The 24,931-nt window shown below is 45.9% G+C and overlaps 1 protein-coding gene across 3 annotated transcripts; it reads right to left on the reverse strand.

The window, feature by feature from the left end:
- Positions 1–1,744: 1,744 nt before the first annotated feature.
- LOC148042599 (uncharacterized) lies at positions 1,745–24,275 on the reverse strand. Of its 3 annotated transcripts, XR_015695169.1 has the most exons (15): positions 23,653–24,275; positions 22,280–22,417; positions 20,088–20,274; positions 17,860–18,107; positions 16,501–16,675; positions 15,446–15,546; positions 13,866–13,952; positions 12,129–12,257; positions 11,467–11,589; positions 9,235–9,399; positions 8,140–8,307; positions 7,509–7,669; positions 4,955–5,039; positions 4,487–4,687; positions 1,745–2,567 (listed from the first exon to the last, which is right to left on the reverse strand). XR_015695169.1 is itself a non-coding variant. In XM_087702482.1 (13 exons), exons 1-13 carry the CDS (start codon positions 23,729–23,731, stop codon positions 4,974–4,976), a joined length of 1,812 nt encoding a protein of 603 aa, XP_087558608.1. In that variant the 5' UTR covers positions 23,732–24,275; the 3' UTR covers positions 4,700–4,973. The 3 variants fall into 3 exon arrangements, 2 of the variants coding, with proteins under 2 accessions (XP_087558608.1, XP_087558607.1); XM_087702482.1 differs by lacking the exons at positions 1,745–2,567; positions 4,487–4,687 and having other exon boundaries at positions 4,700–5,039; positions 13,881–13,952; XM_087702481.1 differs by lacking the exons at positions 1,745–2,567; positions 4,487–4,687 and having other exon boundaries at positions 4,700–5,039.
- Between the last annotated feature and the right edge of the window lie 656 nt (positions 24,276–24,931).

Consider the following 24,931-nt stretch of genomic DNA (forward strand, 5'->3'; position numbering starts at 1 on the left):
AGCAGCAAATGGGGGGGAATTCTGGGAGTTGAAGTCCAGAAAACGTGGCAACTTTAAGACTTGTGGACTTCAACTCCCAGAATTCCCCAGCCAGCCGCAAATGGTGGGAATTCCAGGAATTGAAGTCCACGAAACTTTGCAACTTGCAACTCCCAAATTATTTGTACAGCCAAAGGGATAATGTCAGCTTGGGGGATTCCCATTCCTAAACTGAACATCTGATCTCCATAAAGGTAACGGATTTTTTTTAAAAAAAAATTATGTGCTTTCCCATGAACTCCGAAGTCACATTTCCTATGTTGCAGAAGACACTTGTGCTTGCGTGATGGGGTTGCGATTCAGAGAAAGTGGTATCATTTACGGACACCACATTTTCCTACAATTCGCTGCCTAAGAATCCCGCTTCAGTCCGCCTAACGATAAAATCAGGAGGAATATTTAGGGGACATCGGATTTGTGGGTCAGCCACAATACGCAAGATAGCAATCTGTACGTAACACCTACATGCAAACTTAACCCCTTGTTTCCCCAAGAATAAGACTCAAAAAATAAACCCTTGCGTGAATTTTTCAGGATGCTCATAAGCCCTACTCCAAAAATAAGCCCCAGTTAAGATTAAGGACGCAATTACCATGTTTCCCCGAAAATAAGATGAGGTCTTATCCCCGAAATAAGCACTTGGCCTTATTTTCGGGGAGGTCTTATTATTTTGGAGGTGCAGAAGGCGACGAGCGGGGTCACCCCGTGGCTGCTGCTGTGTTGCAATATTTTTTTTGGGGGGGAGGCTTATTTTAGCGCATGCACTCAACAGCCCGATTGGGCTCATTATCCGAGGAGGCCTTATTTTCGGGGAAACAGGGAAGTACAATATTTCTCCCAAAATATGACCTAACCAGACAATAAACCACGATGCATCTTTTGAAGCAAAATAATAATATAAGAATCGGTCTTATTTTTTGGGGGGGGGGAAACGGTATACACACATTTTAGGGAGGTGGGGGGGAATAGCTAAGATTAAAAAGAAGAAGAAGAAAAAATTGCCTTCCCTGTTTAAAATCTTTAGAGTAAGAAAGTGTAAAAATAAAACCCCACTTTTGCCAGTCCTGAGAGTAAATTCAATGGATCGTAAATTTTTTTTTTTTAAAGGTTGGGTTAATTTTGGAAGTTGGTCCTGTGACCCCCACCAATTTTTCTTTCCTTCAACTTTTAAGTTGTTTTTAAACTTAAACTTTTTAAACTTAAACTTTTAAGTTAAGATGCTTCAAAGTCCAAATTTAACCGTGCTCCAAGTTGCTTCTGGCAGGAAAAAAATTCTAGATTTTCCAGGATTGAATTGATTTTTTAAAAGTTGTTCCTTTTACATTTTTTAACGCAACGCATCTCAGCCGAACAACAGCTTGGCTTATTTGCTTGCAGAATTGGTCTTGTTGTTGTTGTTGTGGGGTTTGTGTGTGTGTGTTTGTGTGTGTGTGTGTTGAAACAGCTGGCTGTTTCGCAAACAAACACATTTCCAGGTGATTTCAAATTCCCCATCTCTCTTACCCGTAGGACTTCCTCATTGTCTAACTAATTCTCCCACTCAATTGGGAGAAGCATCCCCCGAACTGTGCTTTGCGAGCCCGGATCCCGAGATCGAATCACGCCAGCCAAGTAGAAATCCAATTAAAAGCACTTTACTTTTTTTTTTTAAAAAAAGGAAAAAAAGAAAACCCTTTTCATTCTCTTATGTCGCGGGAGTAAGAAAAATGCCTTTTCCCCCCCACCTGGCCACAGTATTAACTAGCGAAGACTTTTAGGTAAGCCAAGATTAGCAGCAAAATTTAAAATACAAAAAATAGCCCAGGGAGAAGCCATGAAAGCTGGCTTGTTTGCTTGAAGGGGAACTATGGTTGATTCTGGGTTTGCTTGTTTTTTAAATTTGCTTGAGGCCGCGTAGAAGAAAGTAGGAGAGGTGGAGAATTATCTTTCCGCCTAGGAACCTCTGGTTTAGCATAGCGCAGCGTTATATCCTTCAAAAAACTGATTTATTATCCCCACAACTTCTCAAAACCGTGGCCTTAAGTGCCCAAAAAGCTCACATTTGCGCCAGACTGATATTTTCTCCCACAAAAAAGAAAAAAAGTTACGACGGCCGTGGAAAAAAAGGAACTTAAGAGCCATTTCTCGCACTTACGACCATCGTAGCGTCCCCGGGGTTCACGCGCGATCCAAAATTCCGGCACTCGGCAACCAACTCATGTTTATGACGGTCACAGCGTCAAAAAGTCGATAAGGGGGCCAGGTTCACTTAACGACCGTGGCAAGGAAATGAGGCGAAATTCCATTGAAACAACTGTCTCACTTAGCAACAGAAAAATGTTGGCTTCCATTCAGGGGGTGGGTTGCCAATGTTGTTACTATCGGTTCTGGGCACGCGCGATGCTTCTGCGCATGTGCTGAAGCGTATGGGTGGGCGGAGCCTCCCGCTGGTGCTCCTACCGGTTCGCTTGATCCGGGACGAACCGGCAGCAATCCCTCTCCCCCCCCCCTCTGCTTCCATTGTGGTCGTATCTCGAGGACTTCCTGTACTATAAAATAACACAGCGAAGAGTTTAAAGTTGTTTGGAATTCATGGCTTTTGGAGGGCTCAGGACGTAGCAAATATATCCGCCTCTTTCTGGATGATCATTCAGACAATAATGCTGGCTTCGGTTTAGAGCAGGGGCGGCCGAACATGGGAACTTTAAGACTTGTGGACTTCAACTCCCAGAATTCCCCAGCCAGGGGAATTCTGGGAGTTGAAGTCCACAAGTTTTAAAGTTCCCAAGTTTGGATGCCCCTGGTTTAGAAGATCTCACTGGGACCCCGAGAATCAGAGAGGACTTCAGTTGTTGTTTTTTTTCCCCCTGAATGGTCAAACATGTTTGTTTTGCTGTAATGATTTTTTTGAGGAACAAAAAAATAATAATAATTCTTATTTTTGTAATTTTTTTCTTCTTCTTTCAGTAATATAATAAATGTATTTCGAATGTTGTTTTCCCTCTATGGGGAGGATAAAAAAAAATCCCTTTTGTATAAATGCATCTTGTTTTCCTCATCCCTGAGCAAATATTTCTGACTGTCTGCAGCCAAAATATTTAACACTAACGCTAATTGTTCCAAGTGTTTCAAAGCAGTATTTCTCCGTCTTAGCAACTTTTTAAAATGGGTTCTCCTGGAATTCCCCAGCCAGTATGTCTGGATTTCAAATCCCAGAATTTCCCAGTCACTATATTTGGACTTCGATTCCCAGAATTCCCCAGCCAGTATGTCTGGACTTCAACCCCCAGAATTCCCCAGTCACTATATCTGGACTTCAACCCCCAGAATTCCCCAGCCAGTATGTCTGGATTTCAATTCCCAGAATTCCCCCGTCACTATATCTGGACTTCAACCCCAGAATTCCCCAGCCAGTATGTCTGGATTTCAATTCCCAGAATTCCCCAGTGCCTATATTTGGACTTCAATTCCCAGAATTCCTCAGCCAGTATGTCTGGATTTCAATTCCCAGAATTCCCCAGTCACTATATCTGGACTTCAATTCCCAGAATTCCCCAGTCACTATATTTGAACTTCAACCCCCAGAATTCCCCAGCCAATATGTCTGGATTTCAATTCCCAGAATTCCCCAGTCACTATATCTGGACTTCAATTCCCAGAATTCCCCAGTCACTATATCTGGACTTCAATTCCCAGAATTCCCCAGTCACTATATTTGGACTTCAATTCCCAGAATTCCTCAGCTAGTATGTCTGGACTTCAATTCCCAGAATTCCCCAGTCACTATATCTGGACTTCAATTCCCAGAATTCCCCAGTTACTATATTTGGACTTCAATTCCCAGAATTCCTTAGCCAGTATGTCTGGACTTCAACCCCCAGAATTCCCCAGCCAGTATGTCTGGATTTCAATTCCCAGAATTCCCCAGTCCCTATATTTGGACTTCAATTCCCAGAATTCCCCAGCCAGTATGTCTGGACTTCAATTCCCAGAATTCCCCAGCCAGTATGTCTGGACTTCGACTCCCAGAATCCTTAAGCAGTTGAACTCCCTGCATCTTAAAGCAGCTAAGGTTGAGAAACACTGTTTCCAACCACAGCCCATCATTCCCTGCCAGAATGGCTGCTGGGAACTGGACGATGGTCGATGTAGTCAAAACAACCCAGAGAATCCAAAATGGAGGTAAGGTGATCCAGAAACAAAACTCTGAGAAACATTTATTTCATTATTATTATTTTTTTAAAAGAAAACTTTTAAATCAACCGAGCCTAGGAGCGTTTTGAAGAATTACTTCATCCAGACATACTTTAAAAAAAATAAAAAAAAGATATCAAGGTGGTAAAGTACATCCTGAAATGCTAGCTTTCTACATGCAGGAGAATTGAATGACTTTTCCCTTGGAAAAGGTTCAAACTCAAAAACCAAGGCAGGCAAATTATTATTAAAAAAAAAAAAAACAGCCACTCACCAAAAAGGAAGGAGGCGTTGGTCCAACAGCCATCGTATTTTAATCAGAGTCTTCATCAATTAAGCTTTTGCTGCTCCTAGTTTTTTTGGGGGGGGGAGCAGGTACTTTCCATCATCCTTTTCTCAGCCTCTGATGGTTTCCCTGACGACTACGAGTCCCATCCTGCTGGATATACCTCTCGTCGTTCCAAAGCGCCGTCACCTGAACCTTGGCAAAAATCGCATCAGCTACTCATGATATCTCGCGCAATGCCCCTCTCTTGCCGGGAGCCGATTATTAACAAATTTAATTTTTTAAAAAAAGAAGGGTCTTTCAAAATATTATTTGCGCCCGAGTTTGTTGCAAACCTATCCTTTATTTGGATGCCTTGAGAATCTTTCCAGGTGGTTCCTTCCAGGCCACTTGGGATTCCTGCAAGGGTTCAGACATTATTTTTGGGGTTTTCCGGATGGGTCGGCAAATACTCACTTTTGGGAGTCTGGTATTGTTATTGAATCAGTTTCCCAGGTACGATGGAGTCAGAAGGCTTGGCTAGGAATCGGCAGAGGGCCTCCTGCAAGAATCACCATCCTCATCACCACCATCGTATAACATCACAACAACAATAAAAGGTTTTAAGAAGATACTTGTGATATTTTTTTAAACGTTCAGTTGACTGGATTTCATGTTTAATGAATAAAAGACTATAACAACAACAACAAGTCTTAGCCACAAACTGCATGAAGGCAAAAATTCAACATGTTACCACCAACAGCAAATGTTGCCTCTGTAATGAGAAAGACGAGACGGTCGACCACTTGATCAGTGGGTGCAGCAAAATTTCACAAACTGACTACCTACAACGCCATGACCGCGTTGCTAAGATCATTCCCTGGAAATTGTGCCAAATGTTTGGATTTGAGTACAGCAAAAACCACTGGGAACATCAGGTTGAGAAGGTTTTAGAGATTGAGAAAGTCAAGATCTTGTGGGACTTCAGAATCCAGACTGACAGGCACTTGGCCCACAACACACCTGACGTAACAATAGTTGAAAAAAAAAGTATGGTTCATTGACATTGCAATACCTGGAGATGCACGGATTGAAGATAAACAGCAAGAAAAAAAAATCACAAAGTACCGGGACTTGCAAATTGAAGTTGAGCGACTGTGGAAAAAGAAATCGTGTGTTGTCCCGATTGTAATCGGAGCCCTTGGAGCAATACCCAAAGGGCTACCTCGCTATTTGGAAATTTTAAATTTATCAGACTTGAACATTCTGATTCTACTAAAAACCACCCTACTTGGAACAGCTTATATCCTCCGACGTTACCTTAACAGTTCCTAGGTCCTTGGTTAGGACTCGAGCTGTTGAGCTACCAACCAGCCCCAAAGGCTGTGAATCTCACCAAAGATTAACCATTAATAATAATAATGATGATGATGATGATGATGACAGTGATACCCATTGTCATCAAGGCGCTTGGCACCAGTCCAAGAATTTTACAAGATACACCCACAAATTGCAGCTTCCTGCCATAACACCAGCGGAACTGCAGAAAAACTGCGCTACTCGGAACATCTTATATTTTAAGAAGGTCCTTGATTGATACCTAAGACGCCGGCAGCCATCAGAGTATCAACCATTAGCACCAGTCACTGGTATTTGTAATGCATTTTTGAATGTTCAGTTGGCTGAGTTTCATGTTTCATGAATAAAAGAAATAATAATAATAACAATAGGAGAAGGAGAGGAGGAGAAGAAGAGGGAGGAGGGGGAGAAGGAGGAGGAGAGGAAGATAAGAAGGAGAAGGAATAGTGGAACAGGAGGTGTAGGAGAAGGAGAAGAAGAAGGGGGGAAGATAAGGAGAAGAAGAAGGTGGGAAGATAAGAAGGAGAAGGAATAGTGGAACAGGAGGAGGAGGAGAAGGAGGAGAAGGAGAAGAAGAAGGGGGAAGATAAGGAGAAGGAATAGTGGAGGAGGAGGGGGAGGAGGAGGAGGTGGTGGTGGTAGTGGAGGAGAAGAAGAAGATTATTATTTTAAGAAGGTCCTTGGTTGATACCTAGGACGCCGGCAGCCACCAGTATCAACCATTAATACCATTCACTGGTATTTGTGATGTATTTTTGAATGTTCAGTTGGCTGAGTTTCATGCTTAATGAATAAAAAAAGATAATAAGAGGAGGAGGAGGAGGAGGAGGAGAAGGAGGAGAAGAAGAAGAAGAAGAAGAAGAAGAAGAAGAAGAAGAAGAGGAGGAGGAGGAGGAGGAGGAGGAGGAGGAGGAGGAGGAGGAGGAGGAGGAGGGAGGAGGAGGTGGTGGAGAAGAAGGAGAAGGAATAGTGGAAGAGGAGGAGGAGGAGGAGGAGAGGAAGGAGAAGAAGAAGGGGGGAAGATAAGGAGGAGATGGAATAGTGGAGGAGGAGGAGGAGGAGGAGGAGGAGGAGGAGGAGGAGGAGGAGGAGGAGGAGGAGAAGGAGATGATGATGATTATTTTAAGAAGGTCCTTGGTTGATACCCAGGACGCTGGCAGCAAACAGTATCAACCATTAGCACCAGTCACTGGTATTTGTGATGCATTTTTGAACGTTCAGTTGGCTGAGTTTCATCTTTCATGAATAAAAGAAATAACAACAACAACAACAACAATAATAATAATAGGAGGAGGAGAATGAGGAGGAGGGGAAGATAAGAAGGAATAGTGGAACAGGAGGAGAAAGAGAAGAAGGGGGGAAGAGGAGGAGGAGAAGGAGGAGATGATGATGATTTTAAGAAGGTCCTTGGTTGAGACCTAGGATGCTGGCAGCAACCCCTATCAACCATTAACCCCATTCGATAGTATTTGTGATGCACATTTGAATGTTCAGTTGGCTGAGTTTCATGTCCCATGAATAAAATCATATTAATGGCAACCGCAACCATAATAAATGTGACCCCGCTCCCTTTCCACGCTCAGAGAGAAAGGAGACCAAACGGAGTTCTCCTTCTCGGCCTGCTTGGTTCAAGAACGGGGGTCTTAGTGCTACTCGTAGGGGGGTCCCTCACCGGAAACCCGCAGCTGCCTTCTTCGTAGCCGTGACCGCTGCAGTTCCTTCCTCTGTGTTTCGGGGAAGGGCTGTTGCACCGCCGTGACCGCCGTACCACTCCTAATCCACAGGAGACCGGGCAGGGCGTCCACGAGGCCCACGGAGACCACGCTCCGTCCACTGCGGCAAAGAACAAACTTTAGTTTAATCTCCCCAGACACGGCTTGGAAAAACGGCCAATTTCAGATGTCAATTTTCGGACCCTTCCCAGTGTGGGACGATGGGGAGTTGTGAATCCCACAATCCCGGGGTGGGGGGAGGATAGGGGGGAGCGTCTAGAAGTGGAGCTGTCGCCTCACAATCAGGAGGCTGTGAGTTCGATCCTAGGTAAAGGCGGATATTTCTCTCTCTGGGCACGAGGAGAATATATCTGCCAAACAAAAAAACCCTGCTCTGGTGACGGGAAGGGCAGACGGCCAGTAAATACTGCAGCTCCATTCAATTGCCCAGACTCCACCCCGATGCAAGGGATTATGGGGTCATTGAAAAGAGATGAGGATTAGAAGCTCCTTCCCTGTTGAAGGGACCGAGGGATCTACTCAGGAAATATCTCTGAAAGGATGAACCAGTTGCTAGTCCTCATTAAATACCGGCACAGTGGCTCGAGGGGCATAATCCAAGTTGCTCCTTCTCCCCTTTGCAAGAGAGGCCTCCTCTGGAAGGGGGAGGACTGTCACATAGCCGGACCCGTTTCTTGATCCCCGAACACGTCTCCGGGCACACCGACCAAGGGGACCACACGGACCAGGCGCCGTCCACTGAGACAAGGGTAGACAGAAACAGAAGCAATACTGATTGGGGGATCCGGGACCAATTGAAACAGAACAGGCAGGCAGCCCTCGACTTACGACCACAACGGCGCCCAACTTTTATGTTGTGCAGTGAGTTTTGTCCTGTTTTACGACCTTTCTTGCTACTGTCGTTAAGCGAATCACCGCGTTTGTTAAATCAGTCACCCGGTTGTTCGGCAAATCTGGCTTTCCCCTTGACTTGGCCGGTCAGAAGGTCACAAAAAGGGGACCGGGCGATACACGTACACACCCCGGGAAGCTGAGACCGTCATAAATACGAATCAGTGGCCAAGCGTCTGAATGTTGATCGCGCAAAGACGAGGATTTTGCAACGATTGTAAATACCTTTTTTTTTAACCTTGGTGTAAAACATGGTCCTTAGCCACTTTTTTCAGGGCTGTCGTAACTTCAAACGGCCGTTAAACGAACGGTCGTAAGTTGAGGACCCCCTGCCTAAATACGGCAGGGCGAGAAGTGAAAACCAGCCATAAGCCACCCTCCACATCACTGTGGTTAAACGAAGGAGAGATGTGCGTCTCCTTCCCATGCTAGCTGTTTGCAATCTCCTCTTCAAATCGGGCAACACTGGTTTCGCTTAGTAACCTGCGATTTGCCTAACGACCACCCGAACACCCTCAAATGATCGCAGCCATTCGCTTTACGGCCGCCGCAAAATGGTCGCCAAATCAGGTCCGGTCATGCCATGACGACACGATTTATGACGTCACCCCACTCAAGAAGAGAAACCCCAAGCCCTATTACGGTCGTTAAGTCGAGGACGGCCTGCAACGCCACACGATTCTTCGCCGAAAAGCGAGGCCCGTCAGCAGAACGATACTTAAAATGTTGACGTTTTAACAATGATCGTCTGGACGGCAAAGGAAATGGACTTACTGGGACAAGGCCGCAGGTTGGGGCAGCCCCTGAGTTCAGCCGAAGAGCCCAAGCAACGCATCCCGCTCTCCTCGTGGGTGCATTCGCGGATGCGCAACTGGTTTTGGAGGCCGCAAGAGACGGAGCAAGGAGACCACGGTGACCACGGAGACCAGGTGCTCTTGGCTAGGCGGGAAGAGGGAAAAAGAAACCCCAGAGGTAGCGCTCGCGGTACGACCGTTTGCTTAGCGAGTGTTGTGGCCCAGCAGGAGCCGTTGGAGCTGCCACCAGACTCCGACAGCGAGGGGCCCTCTGAGTCGGCTCTGGAGGATGTGGAGGACCCTGGACAGGGTTCCGACTCCAAGCAGGGCGCAAAGAGGCTGGTTGGCCACCAGGAGGCGCCTGAGCCTTGGACCAGTGGGGAGGAGACAAGGGAGTGTGATCCTGATGTCATGCATTGGAGCAGTGGGGAGGAGACAAGGGAGTTGGTCCTGGATGCCCTGACAACGGAGAGCTAATAGGCATAAGGAACAGTTACGCAGTTACAGGAGGTAATTGCACTCAGCTGGTGGTCATTAGGCTTCTCTCCAGACTATAAAAGAGACTGCTTGTGCACACGCCCCTCTTACAGAAGTCAACGCATTAACGAATGTTGGAGAACCGCCTCCTGCCAATTACCTCCCTACGACCGATCAGATTAGGCCTCCTCCGAATTCCATCCGCCAGCCAATGCCGACTGGCAAATCCTCGGGGGAGGGCCTTCTCTGTGGCTGCTCCGGCCCTCTGGAACGATCTCCCCGTGGAGATCCAGACCCTCACCACCCCTCCAGGCTTTCCGCAAAGCCATGAAGACCTGGTGGTTCCGGCAGGCCTGGGGCTGATGAATTTCCAGCCCCACTTGAATCGTTATGACTGTTGTTGTTTTTACTCTGTCTGTCTTCTGTCCTATTTGTATCCCCCCCCTTCCTTTGGTTGTTAGCCGCCTCGGGAGTGGGGCGGCATACAAATTAAATAAACATAAACATAAACAAACAGTATTGTGAGCCTGGCAGGCGGGATTGCTGCCAAGGCTTATCTGTGCCGGTTTGCTGCCAAGGACCTGTCTGTCTGTAGAGCCAAGGTGGCGCAGTGGTTAAAATGCAGCACTGCAGGCTACCGCTAGATCAGCAGTTCAGCAGTTCAAATCTCACCGGCTCAGGGTTGACTCAGCCTTCCATCCTTCCGAGGTGGGTAAAATGAGGACCCGGATTGTTGGGGGCAATATGCTGACTCTCTGTAAACCGCTTAGAGAGGCCTGAAAGGCCTATGAAGCGGTATATAAGTCTACTGCTATTGCTATATTGCTATTGCTATTGCTGTCTGTTAATAAATTCCGTAAAGTATCTTTGACTCGGAGTATTTTGGTGTGGGACGAGGGGGGGGCAGAACAGCGACCATTCCAAGTTACAACAGCACTGGAAAAAAACCCCTAGTTTAGGACCATTTGGTTTCACCCTTACGACCGTTTCAAGCACGGTCCGGGGATTTTACATCCGGAGACTTGGAAATGGGTTCACGTTTACGACGGCTGCAGTATTCCACTCCCCTTTCACGACAAGCAAAGTCAAGGGGGGAGGGGATATGCCGGATTCACTTAACAACCGCGTGACGAATTTAACTTAGCAGGGATTCGCTGAAACCAATGGGGCAAGGAAAGTCGTAAAACGGGGGCGAAACCCGCTTCACTGATTTGTCACAAATTTTGGGCGCTCCCTGGCGGTCGTATTTTGTACGGATGATCCTCGACTTACGACCACAAGGGAGAGCCCAAATTTCTGTGGCTGAGTGAGACATCTGCTAAGCGAGTTTGGCAGCCTGTTTTACGGCCTTTCTTGCCCAGTTGTTCAGCGAATCCCTGCAGCTGTTATATGAGCCACGTGGTTGTTAAGTGAATCCGGATTTCTGGCTCGTCAAAAGTCGCTACAGGGGATTGCGTGACCACTGTCCACCGCAACTGTCATAAGTACATGCCAGTTGCCAAGCCTCTGAATTTTGATCACGTGACTCTGGGGAATGCTGCAATGATTGTTAAGTGTGAAAAACAATGATGACTCACTTTTTTTTAGTGCCGTCGTAACTTTGAACGGTCTCTCTCTCCATGAACTGTTGTAAGTTGAGGACTAGCTGAACATGCTCAGAGCTTTTGGGTTCGTTCCAGTGCAAATTTTCCCCACCCTAGAGACATTTACACCGGAGTGGGGGTGGGGGCTTTACCTATACAGCGTGAGCCGTCACCCACGAAGCCGCTCTGGCAGGCGCAAACGTAGGAGCCCAGGGTGTTCAAACACAGCGCGTCTCGGTTGCAGTTGTGGGTGCCTCTCGTACATTCGTCGATGTCTGAGAACACAGAAAAATCTATCTATCTATCTATCTATCTATCTATCTATCTATCTATCTATCTATCTATCTATCTATCTATCTATCCATCCATCCATCCATCCATCCATCCATCTATCTATCTATCTATCTATCTATCTATCTATCTAAATGACTCTGTGTGTGTCTGCGTGTGCGTGTACCAGCATAACTCTGGAACGCCTGGAGCAATTTCAGCCAAACTTGGTACACAGATGTCTCACTTTCTGGAAACAAATACTGTGGGGGGTAAGACACCCCTAGCACCTCTCCGAGGGTGTGTTCTGTTAAGATGCAGCCTGTTGTGCCTTTAAACGGATTCTACTGTACTGCTGTAAATGGCTTCTACTGTGCAGCGCAGTGGAGTTGCCGTGGAAACGGCTTCACAGCACTCCACAAGGGGGCTCCCTCTGGTAAGGGGGAAAATCCAACATTAAAATGGAACCCACAATCACATGCAGGTCGCCCTAAGACTTACACAAACTCACTGACCCCTCGTGGGAAGAAAAATCTCTCCCTACCTGTGCAGCGGAGTAGGCCGTCTCCTTCTGAGCCCCGGGGGCAGCGGCAGAAATACGAGCCGTAGGTGTTGGTGCAGGTGGCCTCAGCCAGGCAGCTCTGGGTTGTTTCCCTCTCACACTCATTGATGTCTATTGGAGGGGGGAAAGGGAGGAGGAGGAGAGGAGGAAGGGAGGAGGGGGAGGAGAAGAAGAGGAGGAGGAAGAGAAAAGGAGGAACAGGAAAAGGGAGAAAGAAGAAAGGGAAGGAGGAGAGGACGAGGAGAAGAGGAGGAGGAATGGGAAAAAGGAGAAAGAAGAAAGGGAAAAGGAATGGGAGAGGAGGAGGAGAAGAGGAGGAGGAGGAGGAGGAAGAGGAGAAGGAGAAGAAGGAGGAGGAGAAAAGGAGGAACAGGAAAAGGGAGAAAGAAGAAAGGGAAAAGGAATGGGAGAGGAGGAGGAGGAATGGGAAAAGGGAGAAAGAAGAAAGGGAAAAGGAATGGGAGAGGAAGAGGAATAGTGGAAGAGGAAGAGGAGAGGAGGAGGAGAAGAGGAGGAGAAGGAGGAGGAGGAGGAAAGGAGGAACGGGAAAAGGAGGAGAAAAGGAATGGGAGAGGAGGAGAAGGAAGAGTGGAAGAGGAGGAGGAGAGGAGGAGGAGAAGGACAGGGAGGAAAGGAGGAACAGGAAAAGGAAGAAAGAGAAAAGGAATGGGAGAGGAGGAGGAAGAGTGGAAAAGGAGGAGGAGAGGAGGAGGAGAAGGAGGAAGAGAAAAGGAGGAATGGGAAAAGGGAGAAAGAAGAAAGAGATGAGAGAGAAGGAGAAGGAATAGTGGAAGGGGAGGAGGAGAGGAGGAGGAATAGAAGAGGAGGAGGAGGATAAGAAGGAGAGGAGGAAGAGGAGGAGGAGGAAGAGGAGAAAAGGAGGAATGGGAAAAGGGAGAAAGAAGAAAGGGAAGGAGGAGAAGGAGGAGGAGAAAAGGAAGAACAGGAAAAGGAAGAAAGGGAAAAGGAATGGGAGAGGAGGAGGAGAAGGAATAGTGGAAGAAGAGGAGGAGAAGGGACAAAGAAGGATGGGAGAAAAGGAGAAACGAAGGAGAAAAGGGAAGGGAAGGTAAAAAAGGGGAAGGTGGAAGAAGGAAGGAAGAAAGGCGAGAGAGAGAGAGAGAAGAAAAATTACACTCTTTACAAAAAAATAAATCCGGCTGCATTATGATCGCAAGAACTAAACTTGAATACTTTGAATGTGATCTTGAGTATGGCTAGTATTCTGAACGTATTATCCTCTTGAAAAGCAAAGAAGAAGGGATAAACGAAGATATCCACCATCCAGGCCAAAAAGTATCTTTAAAAGGTGAAATCCCAGTCACTGGACCAATGGCCGTGATTTCATCTTTTTAAAGAACGATAATAATAATAAGGATAAATAACCAAAGTACAAGCATTCTCCATATAACTCAGCCCCTCTCCCTGCTTTGCCTATCGTTCTGCTGCTTTCGATCCGAGAGATTACCCATCTGGGATCCCTTTGCTGGAGAATCCACAGGCTCTCTGACTGATGGATTAAAAAAAAAAAAATTGCTAGGGGATCCACTCAGCTCAACCCTGTCATGGATTCCCTGTCATTTTAAATTCTCCTTTTCGGTTACAAAACCTACTTCGGGAACCGTTGCAGATTTCCATTCTCGCAAGCGCCTAACACCTAGACCCACGCACGCACGCACAAACACACAACCACCAAGAGAGACGAAGCTCAAAAGTTACCGACACAATGCACACCCCTTCCTTCGAACCCCGGGTTGCAACGGCAACTCCTGTCTTCTGAGCGTCCCTCGCAGGTTTTGCTGACGTCTGAAATAGAAGCAACGTGGGCCGTTTCTTCTTTGTCTCAGGGGAGCCTCAAATCAAAATTGCACGGTCAAATTAAACCAAGATTCACACTGGAAGTTTTTCAGAAGAGATGGGAGGACCATTTGGCTGGAGTGGGGTAGGGTATCCTGCCTAAGCGGGGGGTTGGACTAGATGACCTCCAAGGTCCCTTCCAACTCTTGTTATCTATTCTATTCTATTCCTACTTCTGTTCTATTCTATTCTAATTTCTATTCTACATTTTATTCAATATTCCATTCTACATTCTATTCTATATTCTATATTCTATTCCAGTGTTTCTCAACCTTGGCAACTTGAAGATGTCCGGACTTCAACTCCCAGAATTCCCCAGCCAGCATTCGCTGGCTGGGGAATTCTGAGAGTTGAAGTCCGGACATCTTCAAGTTGCCAAGGTTGAGAAACACTGTTCTATTCTATATTCTATTCTATTTCTATATTCCATTCTATTCTATATTCTATTCTAATTTCTATTCTATTCTACTCTATTCCCTTCTAATTCTAATTATTTCTGTTCTGTTTTGTTCTGTTCTATTCTCTATATTCTCTAATTCTATTCTATTTTATATTCTAGTCTATTCTATTTTCCATTCCATTCCATTCCATTCTCTATTCTATTCTATTCTACTTTCTATTCTATATTCTATTCTATATTTCATTCTATTCTAATTTCAATTCAATTCTAATTTCTAGCCTATTCTGTTTCGGAATCTGTTTCTATCAATATATTATATAACCTTTTTATATGCATTTGACTCTGGTCCCTAATTTGTTTTACTAAATTATCCTCATTTTGCATAATACCAATTTTCTGGTCTTTTTTCCATCTGGCTTGTAGCTGTCCATACTGAAACCAGGTTTGAATTACCCTTTCCTTATTTCTAGCCTATTCTAATTTCTATTCTATATTCTATTCTATTCTATTCTATTCTATTCTATTCTATATTCTATTCTATTTTCCATTCCATTCAATTCTATATTATATTCTACTCTACTCTACTTTCTATTCTATATTCTATTTTATATTACATTCTATTCTAATTTCAATTCAATTCTAATTTCTATTCTACTCTATTCTATATTCCATTCCATTCCGTATTCTCTATTCTATTCTATTCTATTCTATTCTATTCTATTCCATTCCAATTTTTATTCTATTCTATATTCTATTCTATTTTCCATTCCATTCCATTCTATATTCTATTCTACTCTACTCTTCTTTCTATTCTATATTCTATTCTATATTTCATTCTATTCTAATTTCTAGTCTATTCTAATTTCTAGTCTATTCTATATTCTATTCTATTCTCTATTCCATTCCATTTCAATTTCTATTCTAATCTATTCTATTTCATTCCATTCTAATTTCTATTCTATTCTATTCTATTCCATTCCATTCCATTCTAAATAAGGACCTTGTCCATGAACTTAAACACGCAGAGAAAAATATCCACTACCTTTCTTTATTAAGAAGAGTCTCTCGGCCATCAAAACACGTCCAGGAACCTCCGAGTGGAAATCGTAAACCAGAGCTCGGACGTAACCAAAACTGGCCTCCCTGCAGGATGGAAAGAGAGCGGGTGGGGGAGAAACACAGCAGGTATTGGCCAATCCTGAGAGGAAAAACAACAGAAAAGGCGTGCAGAGGATTTTCTGAAACGGGCAGAAAAAGAACTCTTATTTTTATCTACCCCAAACAGAAAGGGAAATGAGGGTTTTCATTTTCTATTTTGGATTTGCTTCTGGTTGTTTGCTTGCAAACGTTTCATTACCACACTAGGTAACATCATCAGTGACAGCGAGTGTGGAGTTTGTTCCTGGTTTATATACAGAAGGCTGTGCTCCTCCTGTCCTGGGGGAGCTGTTTTCTCCTTAGTAGGTCTTCATTGCTAAGTAAAGAACTACTACAATCGCTTTAAACTAATTTTTTTTGTATTAAAAAATCAATTTTTCTATGTTGTCAAAGTCTGGAATATTTTACCCAAGTTGGTTAAATCCAGCCTGCCAAACTCACACAAAGTTCTCCGACATTCGATTCTGCGTTGACTTCTGCAAAGAGGGGCGTGTGCACAAGTAGCCCTTTTATAGTCTGGAGAGGAGCCTAATGACCACCAGCTGAGTGCAATTGCCTCCTGTAATTGCGCAACTGCTCCTGACGCCTATTAGCTCTTTGATGGCGTGCATCCAGGAACAACTCACTGCTGGCTTCCGGATCACTCTCCCTTGTCTCCTCCCCACTGATCCAAGGCTCAAATACCTGGTGGCCAACCAGCCTCTCTGCGCCCTGCTCGGAGTCGGAACCCTGTCCAGGGTCCTCCACATCCTCCAGAGCCGACTCAGAGGGCCCCTCACTGTCGGAGTCTGGTGGCAGCTCCAACGGTTCCCGCTGGGCCACAACAGGTTCAGGAAGGCAAGTCATTTCCCCCTGCCCCTTAATTCTTTTTTTCTGCCTAGGACTAACGGGCCAACCCGACGCTTATTTTACCGGCGGAGGGCAAGCAAGCTAGCCTACGTTAAACCGCTGATCTCCATCTTTTCTGCGTCCTCGGCGATGACCACGGCTTGGTTGTCCAACAAGGTCAGTGGGCGTGGTTCCTTGATCCACCGAACGAAGCTGGAAGGCGAGAGGTGAAGGGACTCGGGCAACCGGAGGACGGCTGTATCTCCTGCCAGAAAGGGTCCAACTTCTTTTCCCAAAATGAAAAAAATAAATAAAGAGGAGAAGCAACAAAGAAATCTCTCAATGTTCCCGTTGGATTGATCGGAAACGCGTCAGGGGAAAGAAAGGGACTCATCCCCTTTTGGAAATAACTCTGGTTAGACGAGAACGGAAGGAGGAAAATCTTACATATATTATCCTATTCTATATTCTATACTAGGTGATAATCCGACATTTGTCTGGGTATTTATTTATGGGGGGGGGGGGCAAATGTCCGGACCAAACGTTAATGTCTAAGGTTGGATTTCCCCCCTTACCAGAGGGAGCCCCCTGGTGGAGTACTGTGAAGCTGCAACTCCACTGCACTGTACAGTAGAAGTCATTTTACGGAAGTACAGTAGAAGCCATGTAAAAGCACAACAGGCTGTATCATAACAGAACACACATTCCGAGGGGCGTTAGGGGTGTCTTACCCCTCACAGTATTTGTCTCCAGAGAGTAAGTCATCTGTGTACCAAGTTTGGTTGAAATTGCTCAAGGCATTCCAGAGTTATGCTGGAACACACACACACACACACACACACACACACACCTCTCTCTCTCTATGTGTGTGTGTGTGTGTGTATCAGGGGTCGACTTGGGAGTAAGGCCACAGGGGGGACGATGAATGGCCCCTCCCGGAGGAAATAAAAAAGGAGCGAAAGGGGAGTGGAGTTTGCAGGAGACCATTAGTTCACTTCATTGGTTCGTGACTCTCCGAGACTCCTGGCCAAGTTCTGCAGAGATCAGCCTGGCAGCTCTCCAAGACAGATAAGGTCTGTGACCGTAAATCCTCCCTTGAAAGACTTTGCTGGATGTGAAGGAGCAGAATTCACAGTCAATTAACAAAGGTGTTTTTTTTGCCTATTCTACACTTGTGAATTTAGTTTTCCCTGCCTACCGTGCAGGAGTGTGCTTTCCTCACCCCTCACTCCATATAGCAATAGCAATAGCAGTAGACTTATATACCGCTTCATAGGGCTTTCAGCCCTCTCTAAGCGGTTTACAGAGAGTCAGCATATTGCCCCCAACAATCTGGGTCCTCATTTTACCCACCTCGGAAGGATGGAAGGCTGAGTCAACCCTGAGCCGGTGGGATTTGAACCGCTGAACTGCTGATCTAGCAGTAGCCTGCAGTGCTGCATTTAACCACTGCGCCACCTTGGCTCTTACCGATTGGCGCTCCCTCCAAGGCGAAATAGAATCTCAGTCCCGACGGGTTTAACAATTGGAAGGGGGTTAAGTCGTAAGCTTCAGCTCCTAGGTTTCTGGAGATCAGGGCATGGAGCCTCACTTCCGCCCAGAAGAGGTTGGGGTAAAAATCGTCGTCTTGTATCGATAGGAGGGTCAGGATACGGCCTCGGCTGCCCACCCTTATCCTCCGAGTCTTGTTTCCCACGGATCCCAACCGCCGTCGGTAGCTGCAAGGAAGAAAGACGGTCTGTAAAAAGAAAGTACAGGTTGCCCTTAGTGTTGGGTTCAGACAGATGCCCTAATTAACTCATGAGCCTCGAGCCAAGTTTCAAAAGAAATCCAGTCATTTATTAGGAGCAACATGTCAGCACGTACTGAGTGAAGCCAGCCCTGACCCCACGTAATTTACGGCTCAACTATGACCCCGTTTCCCCCGCAGCCTCCCCTCCTCTCAGGGTGTGTCATAAATCACGGCTGTAGAAAACACACCTCTCCCTGGCTGACCTGAGATACAACCTTGAGAAAGGCGTGGAATGGGCTTCCGGTTGTGGCGGAGCTGCTCCGTCAGTTCTGCCCCCTCCCCTCCTGCCTATGGCAACTCGAGAGCAGGCCAGGAATGCTTTACAAGTTGACACTTAACTTACAACCAGAATTGGGCCCAGAATTTACGTTGCTAAGTGAGACATTTTTGGTCCCGTTTTACGACCTTCCTTTCCGCTGTTTAAGGGAATCGCTGCAGTTGTGAAATGAGCAACACGGTCGTTAAGCGATTCTGGCCTCCCAATTCGACAGAAGGTCAAAAAGGGGATTCCCACAATCCCAGGACACCATAAATATGAGTCAGTTGCCGAGCGTCTGAATTCTGATCGTATGACCCTGGGAATGCCACACGTAACAATCTTAAGTGTGAAAACTGGCCGCACGTCACTTTTTTCAGTGCCGTCGCAACTTCGAACGGTCACTAAACAAACCGCCGTAAGTCGAGCACTATCTGTACCTTGAGAATTCCCTAGTAAATGTTCTCACCCAGCTCTCCGAACACGACAAACCCTCTGTAGTTGAAGCAACGACGATTCCTTTATTAGGAGCGCTGGCAGCCCGGGCAAAAAATTTCTCTCTCAGAGGAGAGGAGAGCAGTGGAAATCTATGGGCCGGTCCTTGGGACGGAAGAGCCACCACAGGCTAACAAGTTTGGCCAGCCAGAAAATGAATAGTTGTCTGCCACATCTAATCATCTCCACCCCCTGCCTTTGATCCCCAGAGCTAGGGTGAGGCTTCAACTAGCAGCGGTGGCTCTCCCGTCCCAAGGACCGGCCCATAGATTTCCACTGCTCTCCTCTCCTCTGCCTTCTGTGCATCCACACATCAAGTACTGAACATAGCTGTTCCTATATCAGCCACCTCAGACCTGGGGGCTGTTGACTCTCCATCAGAGGGTTGATGGACTGCCCAGGCTCCTTCTCTGTCTCTCTTGTGGGTGCACCTCGCTTCACCCACATAACACCTATCCTCCGTGAGCTGCACTGGCTACCGGTCGATCTCCGGGTACGCTTCAAGGTGCTACTTGTCACCTACAAAGCCCTTCATGGTAGTGGATCTGGGTACTTGAGAGACCGCCTACTGCCAATTACCTCCACCCGACCAATTAGATCCCATAGATTAGGCCTCCTCCGAATCCCATCTGCCGGTCAATGTCGACTGGCAACTACGCGGAGGAGAGCCTTCTCGGTGGCAGCTCCGACCCTATGGAACGATCTCTCCGTGGAGATTCGTACCCTCACCACCCTCCAGACCTTCCGCACAGCCCTTAAAATCTGGTTATCCCGTCAGGCCTGGGGTTAAAGACTGTAACCCACCCAAATAGTATGAATGTTGTGCTTTTAATGATGTATTGTCTTATGTGTTAATTGTTTGTTTCCCCCCACCTTCGAGTTGTAAGCCGCCCTGAGTCCCCCCAGGGAAAAGGGCGGCATATAAATAAATTACTCTAAACTCTAAACTCTAACTCTCTGCAGCTCCATTCCCTCTTCCCCCTTGGTTGCCTGGATGCTGACCCTCCCACCTCTCCTCCTCTGATTTGGCTGCCGGAGGGGCTGGCGGCCGACGGGCCACAACAGGAAATACCTAACAGATACCCTCTCTTAGCTCTTCGCAAACAGAAACAGGTAAGGGACCTGTTTCCCACGGCCTTCCCGCAGCAACCTCACCTGTGGAACTGCGGGCTTTGTCCGGTGTAAAACTTGTACCAGATCACGCTGGGCGGACGTCGGTTGGCGGAAGCCGAGACGGAGACGTGGAGAGTGACGGGTGGCTCTTTCACGTAGAGGAGACACACGTGCTCGCCCATCTCGTCACAAACGGAAGCATCAGAAACGGTGACGTGGAAAGCGGGGGCTGCAAACCGAGAAGCGGGGGTGAATTTGGGGATTCTTTAAAAAATAAAAGCAGCAAAACAAACTCTCACCGTTTTTCAGCACGACGGATATATCTCTGTTGTGACTCAGCAGAAGTTTGCTGTGAGTTGAGTCGGGATGCAGGAATAACAATGCAGCTAGGGCTCATTAGTGTGGTCTTCTGGAGATAAAAAGACTGATGGTGCCACAACCTGGTTGCAGAAGTCAACGTTTGTCGTTCGTTCATGATTCCTTGTTCATTGGTCGTGGTTTGTTTGTGAGAGGCACTTGGAGAAGTGATTTGCTTTCTTTCTGTATACCAGGTTTGGCCGTAAGATATCTTTGTTCTTGCATTCTGTTATCTTCTTGCCAGAGACTTTATTTATGTTCATTTTGGGCTCGCAGCCAGCGTGAGCCAGGACTGATAAAGTTATTTCCTTTTAAGTCTGTCTGCTTGTTGTCTTTGAATGAGCGAAGAAGGGGGGGTCAGAACATATCTCCATCCCTTTTCTTCACCTTGCCAAAATATTCAGTAATCAAGGAGTTGTTTTCAAGAGGCACGATAGAAACATAGAGTTCTAGTGCTGGAAAGGGACCTCAGAGGTCTTCCAGTCCAACCCTCTGCCTAAGGCAGGAGACCTTATACCATCCTTTGCTTCCCCCGGTTCTCTAGCAAGCAACTTTAAAAGTTTTAAGAGAGTACAAATAGATGCCGAAAATTTTTCTTTCTTCTTTTTTTCTTCTTTCTCCATCAAGCCCAGAAATTGTCCCAAGCGGCCTAGTTTAAATTTTTTTAAAAAGTACAAATAGATGCCAATCTTTCTTTTTCTTTCTCTTTCCTTTCTTTCTCCTTTCTTTCCTTTTCTTTTTTTCTCTCCTTTATCTTTCTTTCTTTTTCTTTCTTTCTCTCTCCATCAAAGCCCAGAAATAGTCCCAAGTAGTCTAGTCTAAATTTTTTTAAAAGTACAAATAGATGCCAGTTTTCTCTCTCTTTCTTTCTCCGTTCTTTCCCCTCTCTTTTTTCGCTTTCCTCTTTATCTCTTTCTTTCTCTCTCCATCAAAGGCCAGAAATAGTCCCAAGCAGGCTACTTAAAAAAAGTTTTTAAACTACAAATAGATGCCATTTTTTTCTTTTTCTTTCTTTTCTACTTTTCTTTCTTTCCTTCCTTTCTTTCTTCCCCTTTCTTTCTTTCTTCCTCCTTTCTCTCTCCATTAAGCTCAGAAATAGTCCCTAGTAGGCTACTTTTTAAAGTACAAATAGATGCCATTTTTTCTTTTTCTTTCTTTCTTTCTTTCCTACTTTTCTTTCTTTCCTTCCTTCCTTTCTTTCCTTTCTTTTTCTTTCTTTCTTCTTTCTTTCTTTTTTCTTTTTTCCTTCCTTTTTTCCTTTCTTTCTTCCTTCTTTTTTCCTTCCTTTTTTCCTTTCTTTCTTTCTTCTTTCTTTCTTCCTTTCTTCCCCCTTTCTCTCTCCATTAAGCTCAGAAAAAGTCTCTAGCAGGCTACTTTTTAAAGTACAAATAGATGCCATTTTTTCTTTTTCTTTCTTTCTTTCCTACTTTTCTTTCTTTCCTTCCTTCCTTTCTTTTTCTTTCTTTCTTTCTTCTTTCTTTCTTTTTTCCTTCCTTTTTTCCTTTCTTTTTTCCTTTCTTTTTTCCTTCCTTTTTTCCTTTCTTTCTTTCTTCTTTCTTTCTTCCTTTCTTCCTCCTTTCTCTCTCCATTAAGCTCAGAAAAAGTCTCTAGCAGGCTACTTTTTAAAGTACAAATAGATGCTATTTTTTTTCTTTCTCTCTTTCTTTTTTCTTTCTTTTCTTCTTCTTTCTCCGCCAAGCCCAGAACAAGTTCCCTGAATTTTCCCGCCACCATAATTGTGATGTGGTGGGCTCCATATCCCAGAATTCCACCGGGCGTTGAGGAGAATGCTGGGAGTTGAAGTCCTCAGCCCTTGGAAGCTGCTGAAGTCACCCTAAAGGGACAGGTGGAAGAAAAAAAAAATGAGCTGGACTTACCTTGGCAAAGATTGATCCCATCTCCGGTGTAGCCTGGCAAACAACGGCAATAAAAATCTGAAGAAACTTTGTCCAGTTGGCAAATCGCTTTTGGGTGGCATGACATTTCCCGGCGGACACATTCAGCTTTATATGGATCTAAGGAGCAGAAGAGAAACAACAGAGGGGCGGGGAAAAACCGCCACTGCACAGTTAAGTCCTCGACTTACAACAGTTCATTTTAGTGACCGTAGTTACAACAAAAAAAGTGACCTAAGATTATTTTTCACACTTACGACGGTCGGGGCATCCCCCATACGGTCACACGATCAAACTTCAGGCGCTTGGCAAGCGACAACATAGTTACAGCGGTGGCAGTATCCCCCCGGGCCCGCGAGATTCCCCTTTTTTCGACCTTCGGATGGGGGCAGCCAGATCCTCTTAACAACTCATCATTCTCATTTAACGACCCCATAATCCCTTGCGGGGTGGAGCCTGGGCAACTGAATGGAGCTAGAAGAGTGTTTTAATGGCCAGATGCTTTTCCTGTTGCCAGTACGGAGTTTTCCCCCCAGCAGATATATCCTCATTGAGAGAGAGAGAGAGATTGAGAGAGATTGAGAGATTGAGAGAGAGAGAGAGGGAGAGAGAGGGAGGGAGAGGGAGGGAGAGAGGAAGAGAGAGAGAGAGGAAGAGGGAGGGAGAGAGGGAGAGAGGGAGAGGGAGGGAGGGAGAGAGAGAGGGAGAGAGAGGGAGAGAGAGAGAGGGAGGGAAAGGGAGAGAGAGGGAGAGAGGGAGAGGGAGGGAGGGAGGGAGGAAGGGAGAGAGAGAGAGAGAGAGAGAGATTCCCTTAAATTAACAGCTGCAATGATTCGCTTAACAACCACGGCGAGGAAGGTGGTAAAATGGAGCGAAACTCACTGAACCAATGTCTCGCTTAGCAGCATAAATTCTGGACTCCGTTGCGGTTGTAAGTCAAGGACTATCTGTCCTCCATCTATGATACGTTAACAATTTACGTTAGCCTCTTATGCCGCATTTATTGAGCATTCTGTGCTTATTTATGATGTATGTTATTCTTGTGTTCTATTTTCCCCACATCAAATTGGGGTCAGAGCACCAGCTAAGCCAAAACAAGAACGACAGGGCTAGAAGTTTACGATCATTTAATTTATTGACTTGAGTGATTAAAGGCTTTTATCCTGCCTTCATTACTACTATAAGTAACTCAGGGCACCTGTATTATTTTTAATGCAGCCATTTGACGGGGGAAGGAATTTAAGAATCCAACGTGGTTTAAAAGAGGGAGGGGGAAAAAATATAACACAGGAAATTAAAAATAGTCCCGGAGATCAATGCGGGATTCGATTCTTAGACCGGTCAAAACAACTCACCGTTGATCAGTTTTTTACCCTGCAAGGTGGAGAGGACGATGAAGAGGAGAGAGGAAGAAGGCAGGAAAAACTTCTGCATTTTGATCGAGGAGGGGTCCCTGTTTCCCGCCAACCTCTCATCCTTTGGCCGGAGAACCGCCAGCGAAGCGTAGGGATCCGGTCGGAATGCGCGCGTGTAGGCCCGGAGCCGGCATTCAAAAGACCAGGAAAGTCCGTTTCATTTCAAACCGCTCTGAAAATTCCGGTTCTGGATTCTTCCCCCGGGGATTTTCCATCATCCGCAAAGTGGCTAATGGTGGGAGAAGGCCGAAAGGTGGGATGTCCGGAGACACGCCGGGATGAAAAAGGGGTCAACACGCGGCTAGAGGTTCCCCCAACGGAATTGGAGCCTCGACGCGTTTCCCACCGAATTGAAGACGTGGGCAGAACAAGGATGAAAACATGCGCACCTTGGCGAAATATCCATTGGTCAACGAACTCTGAGAAGGGGGTGGGTCTTTAGCACCTCCAAAAAAATTGATTTGGCGAGGTTGATGGAGGAGACGACTGGGCTGAGACTGAGGGAGGGAGGGAGGGAGGAGTCAAACATGTCATCGGTCTTGAGTCATCTTCGCGACCCTAAGACCCCACCTTTAAATTATGTTCACTCTTATCTACTACCAATTTGCTTTGGAGGATAGTTTGACCCATCCTTTTCTGTGGTAGACCAACAAACATTTTCAAACTTTTCAATAGATCAATCAGAATAGAGCTGGAAGGGATTTTAGAGGTCTTCTAGTCCAACTCCATGCTCAAGCAGGAGATACTATATCAATCAATCAATCAGAATAGAGCTGAAAGGGATCTTGGAGGTCTTCTAGTCCTACTCCATGCTCAAGCAGGAGATACTAAAACAATCAATCAATCAATCAGAATAGAGCTGGAAGGGACCTTGGAGGTCTTCTAGTCCAACCCCCTGCTCAAGCAGGAGACCCTAGACCATTTCAATCAACCAATCAATCAGAATAGAACTGGAAGGGACCTTGGAGGTCTTCTAGTCCAGCCCCCTGCTCAAGCAGGAGACCCTAGACCATTTCAATCAACCAATCAATCAGAATAGAACTGGAAGGGACCTTGGAGGTCTTCTAGTCCAACCCCCTGCTCCAGCAGGAGACCCTAGACCATTTCAGATAGGTGGCTGTTCAGTCTTTTCTTTAAAACCCCCAGTGATGGAGCTACCCACAGCTTCTGGTGGCAAGCAGTTCCACTGGTTAATTGTCCTCACTGTTTGGAAGTTTCT

This window comes from Thamnophis sirtalis, unplaced genomic scaffold, assembly GCF_051295495.1.
Source record: "Thamnophis sirtalis isolate CommonGarterSnake01/CBP01778 unplaced genomic scaffold, rThaSir2_p1.2 scaffold_15, whole genome shotgun sequence".
Classification (NCBI taxonomy): Eukaryota; Metazoa; Chordata; class Lepidosauria; order Squamata; family Natricidae; genus Thamnophis; species Thamnophis sirtalis.

Coding starts and splice junctions, on each gene's coding strand:
- LOC148042599 (XM_087702481.1), bottom strand. CDS start 23,731: ATGCAGAAGTTTTTCCTGCCTTCTTCCTCTCTCCTCTTCATCGTCCTC. Junction 22,418..23,652: donor GGGTAAAAAACTGATCAACG/GTGAGTTGTTTT, acceptor TCTGCTCCTTAG/ATCCATATAAAGCTGAATGT. Junction 8,308..9,234: donor CAACCTGCGGCCTTGTCCCA/GTAAGTCCATTT, acceptor CCCTTGTCTCAG/TGGACGGCGCCTGGTCCGTG.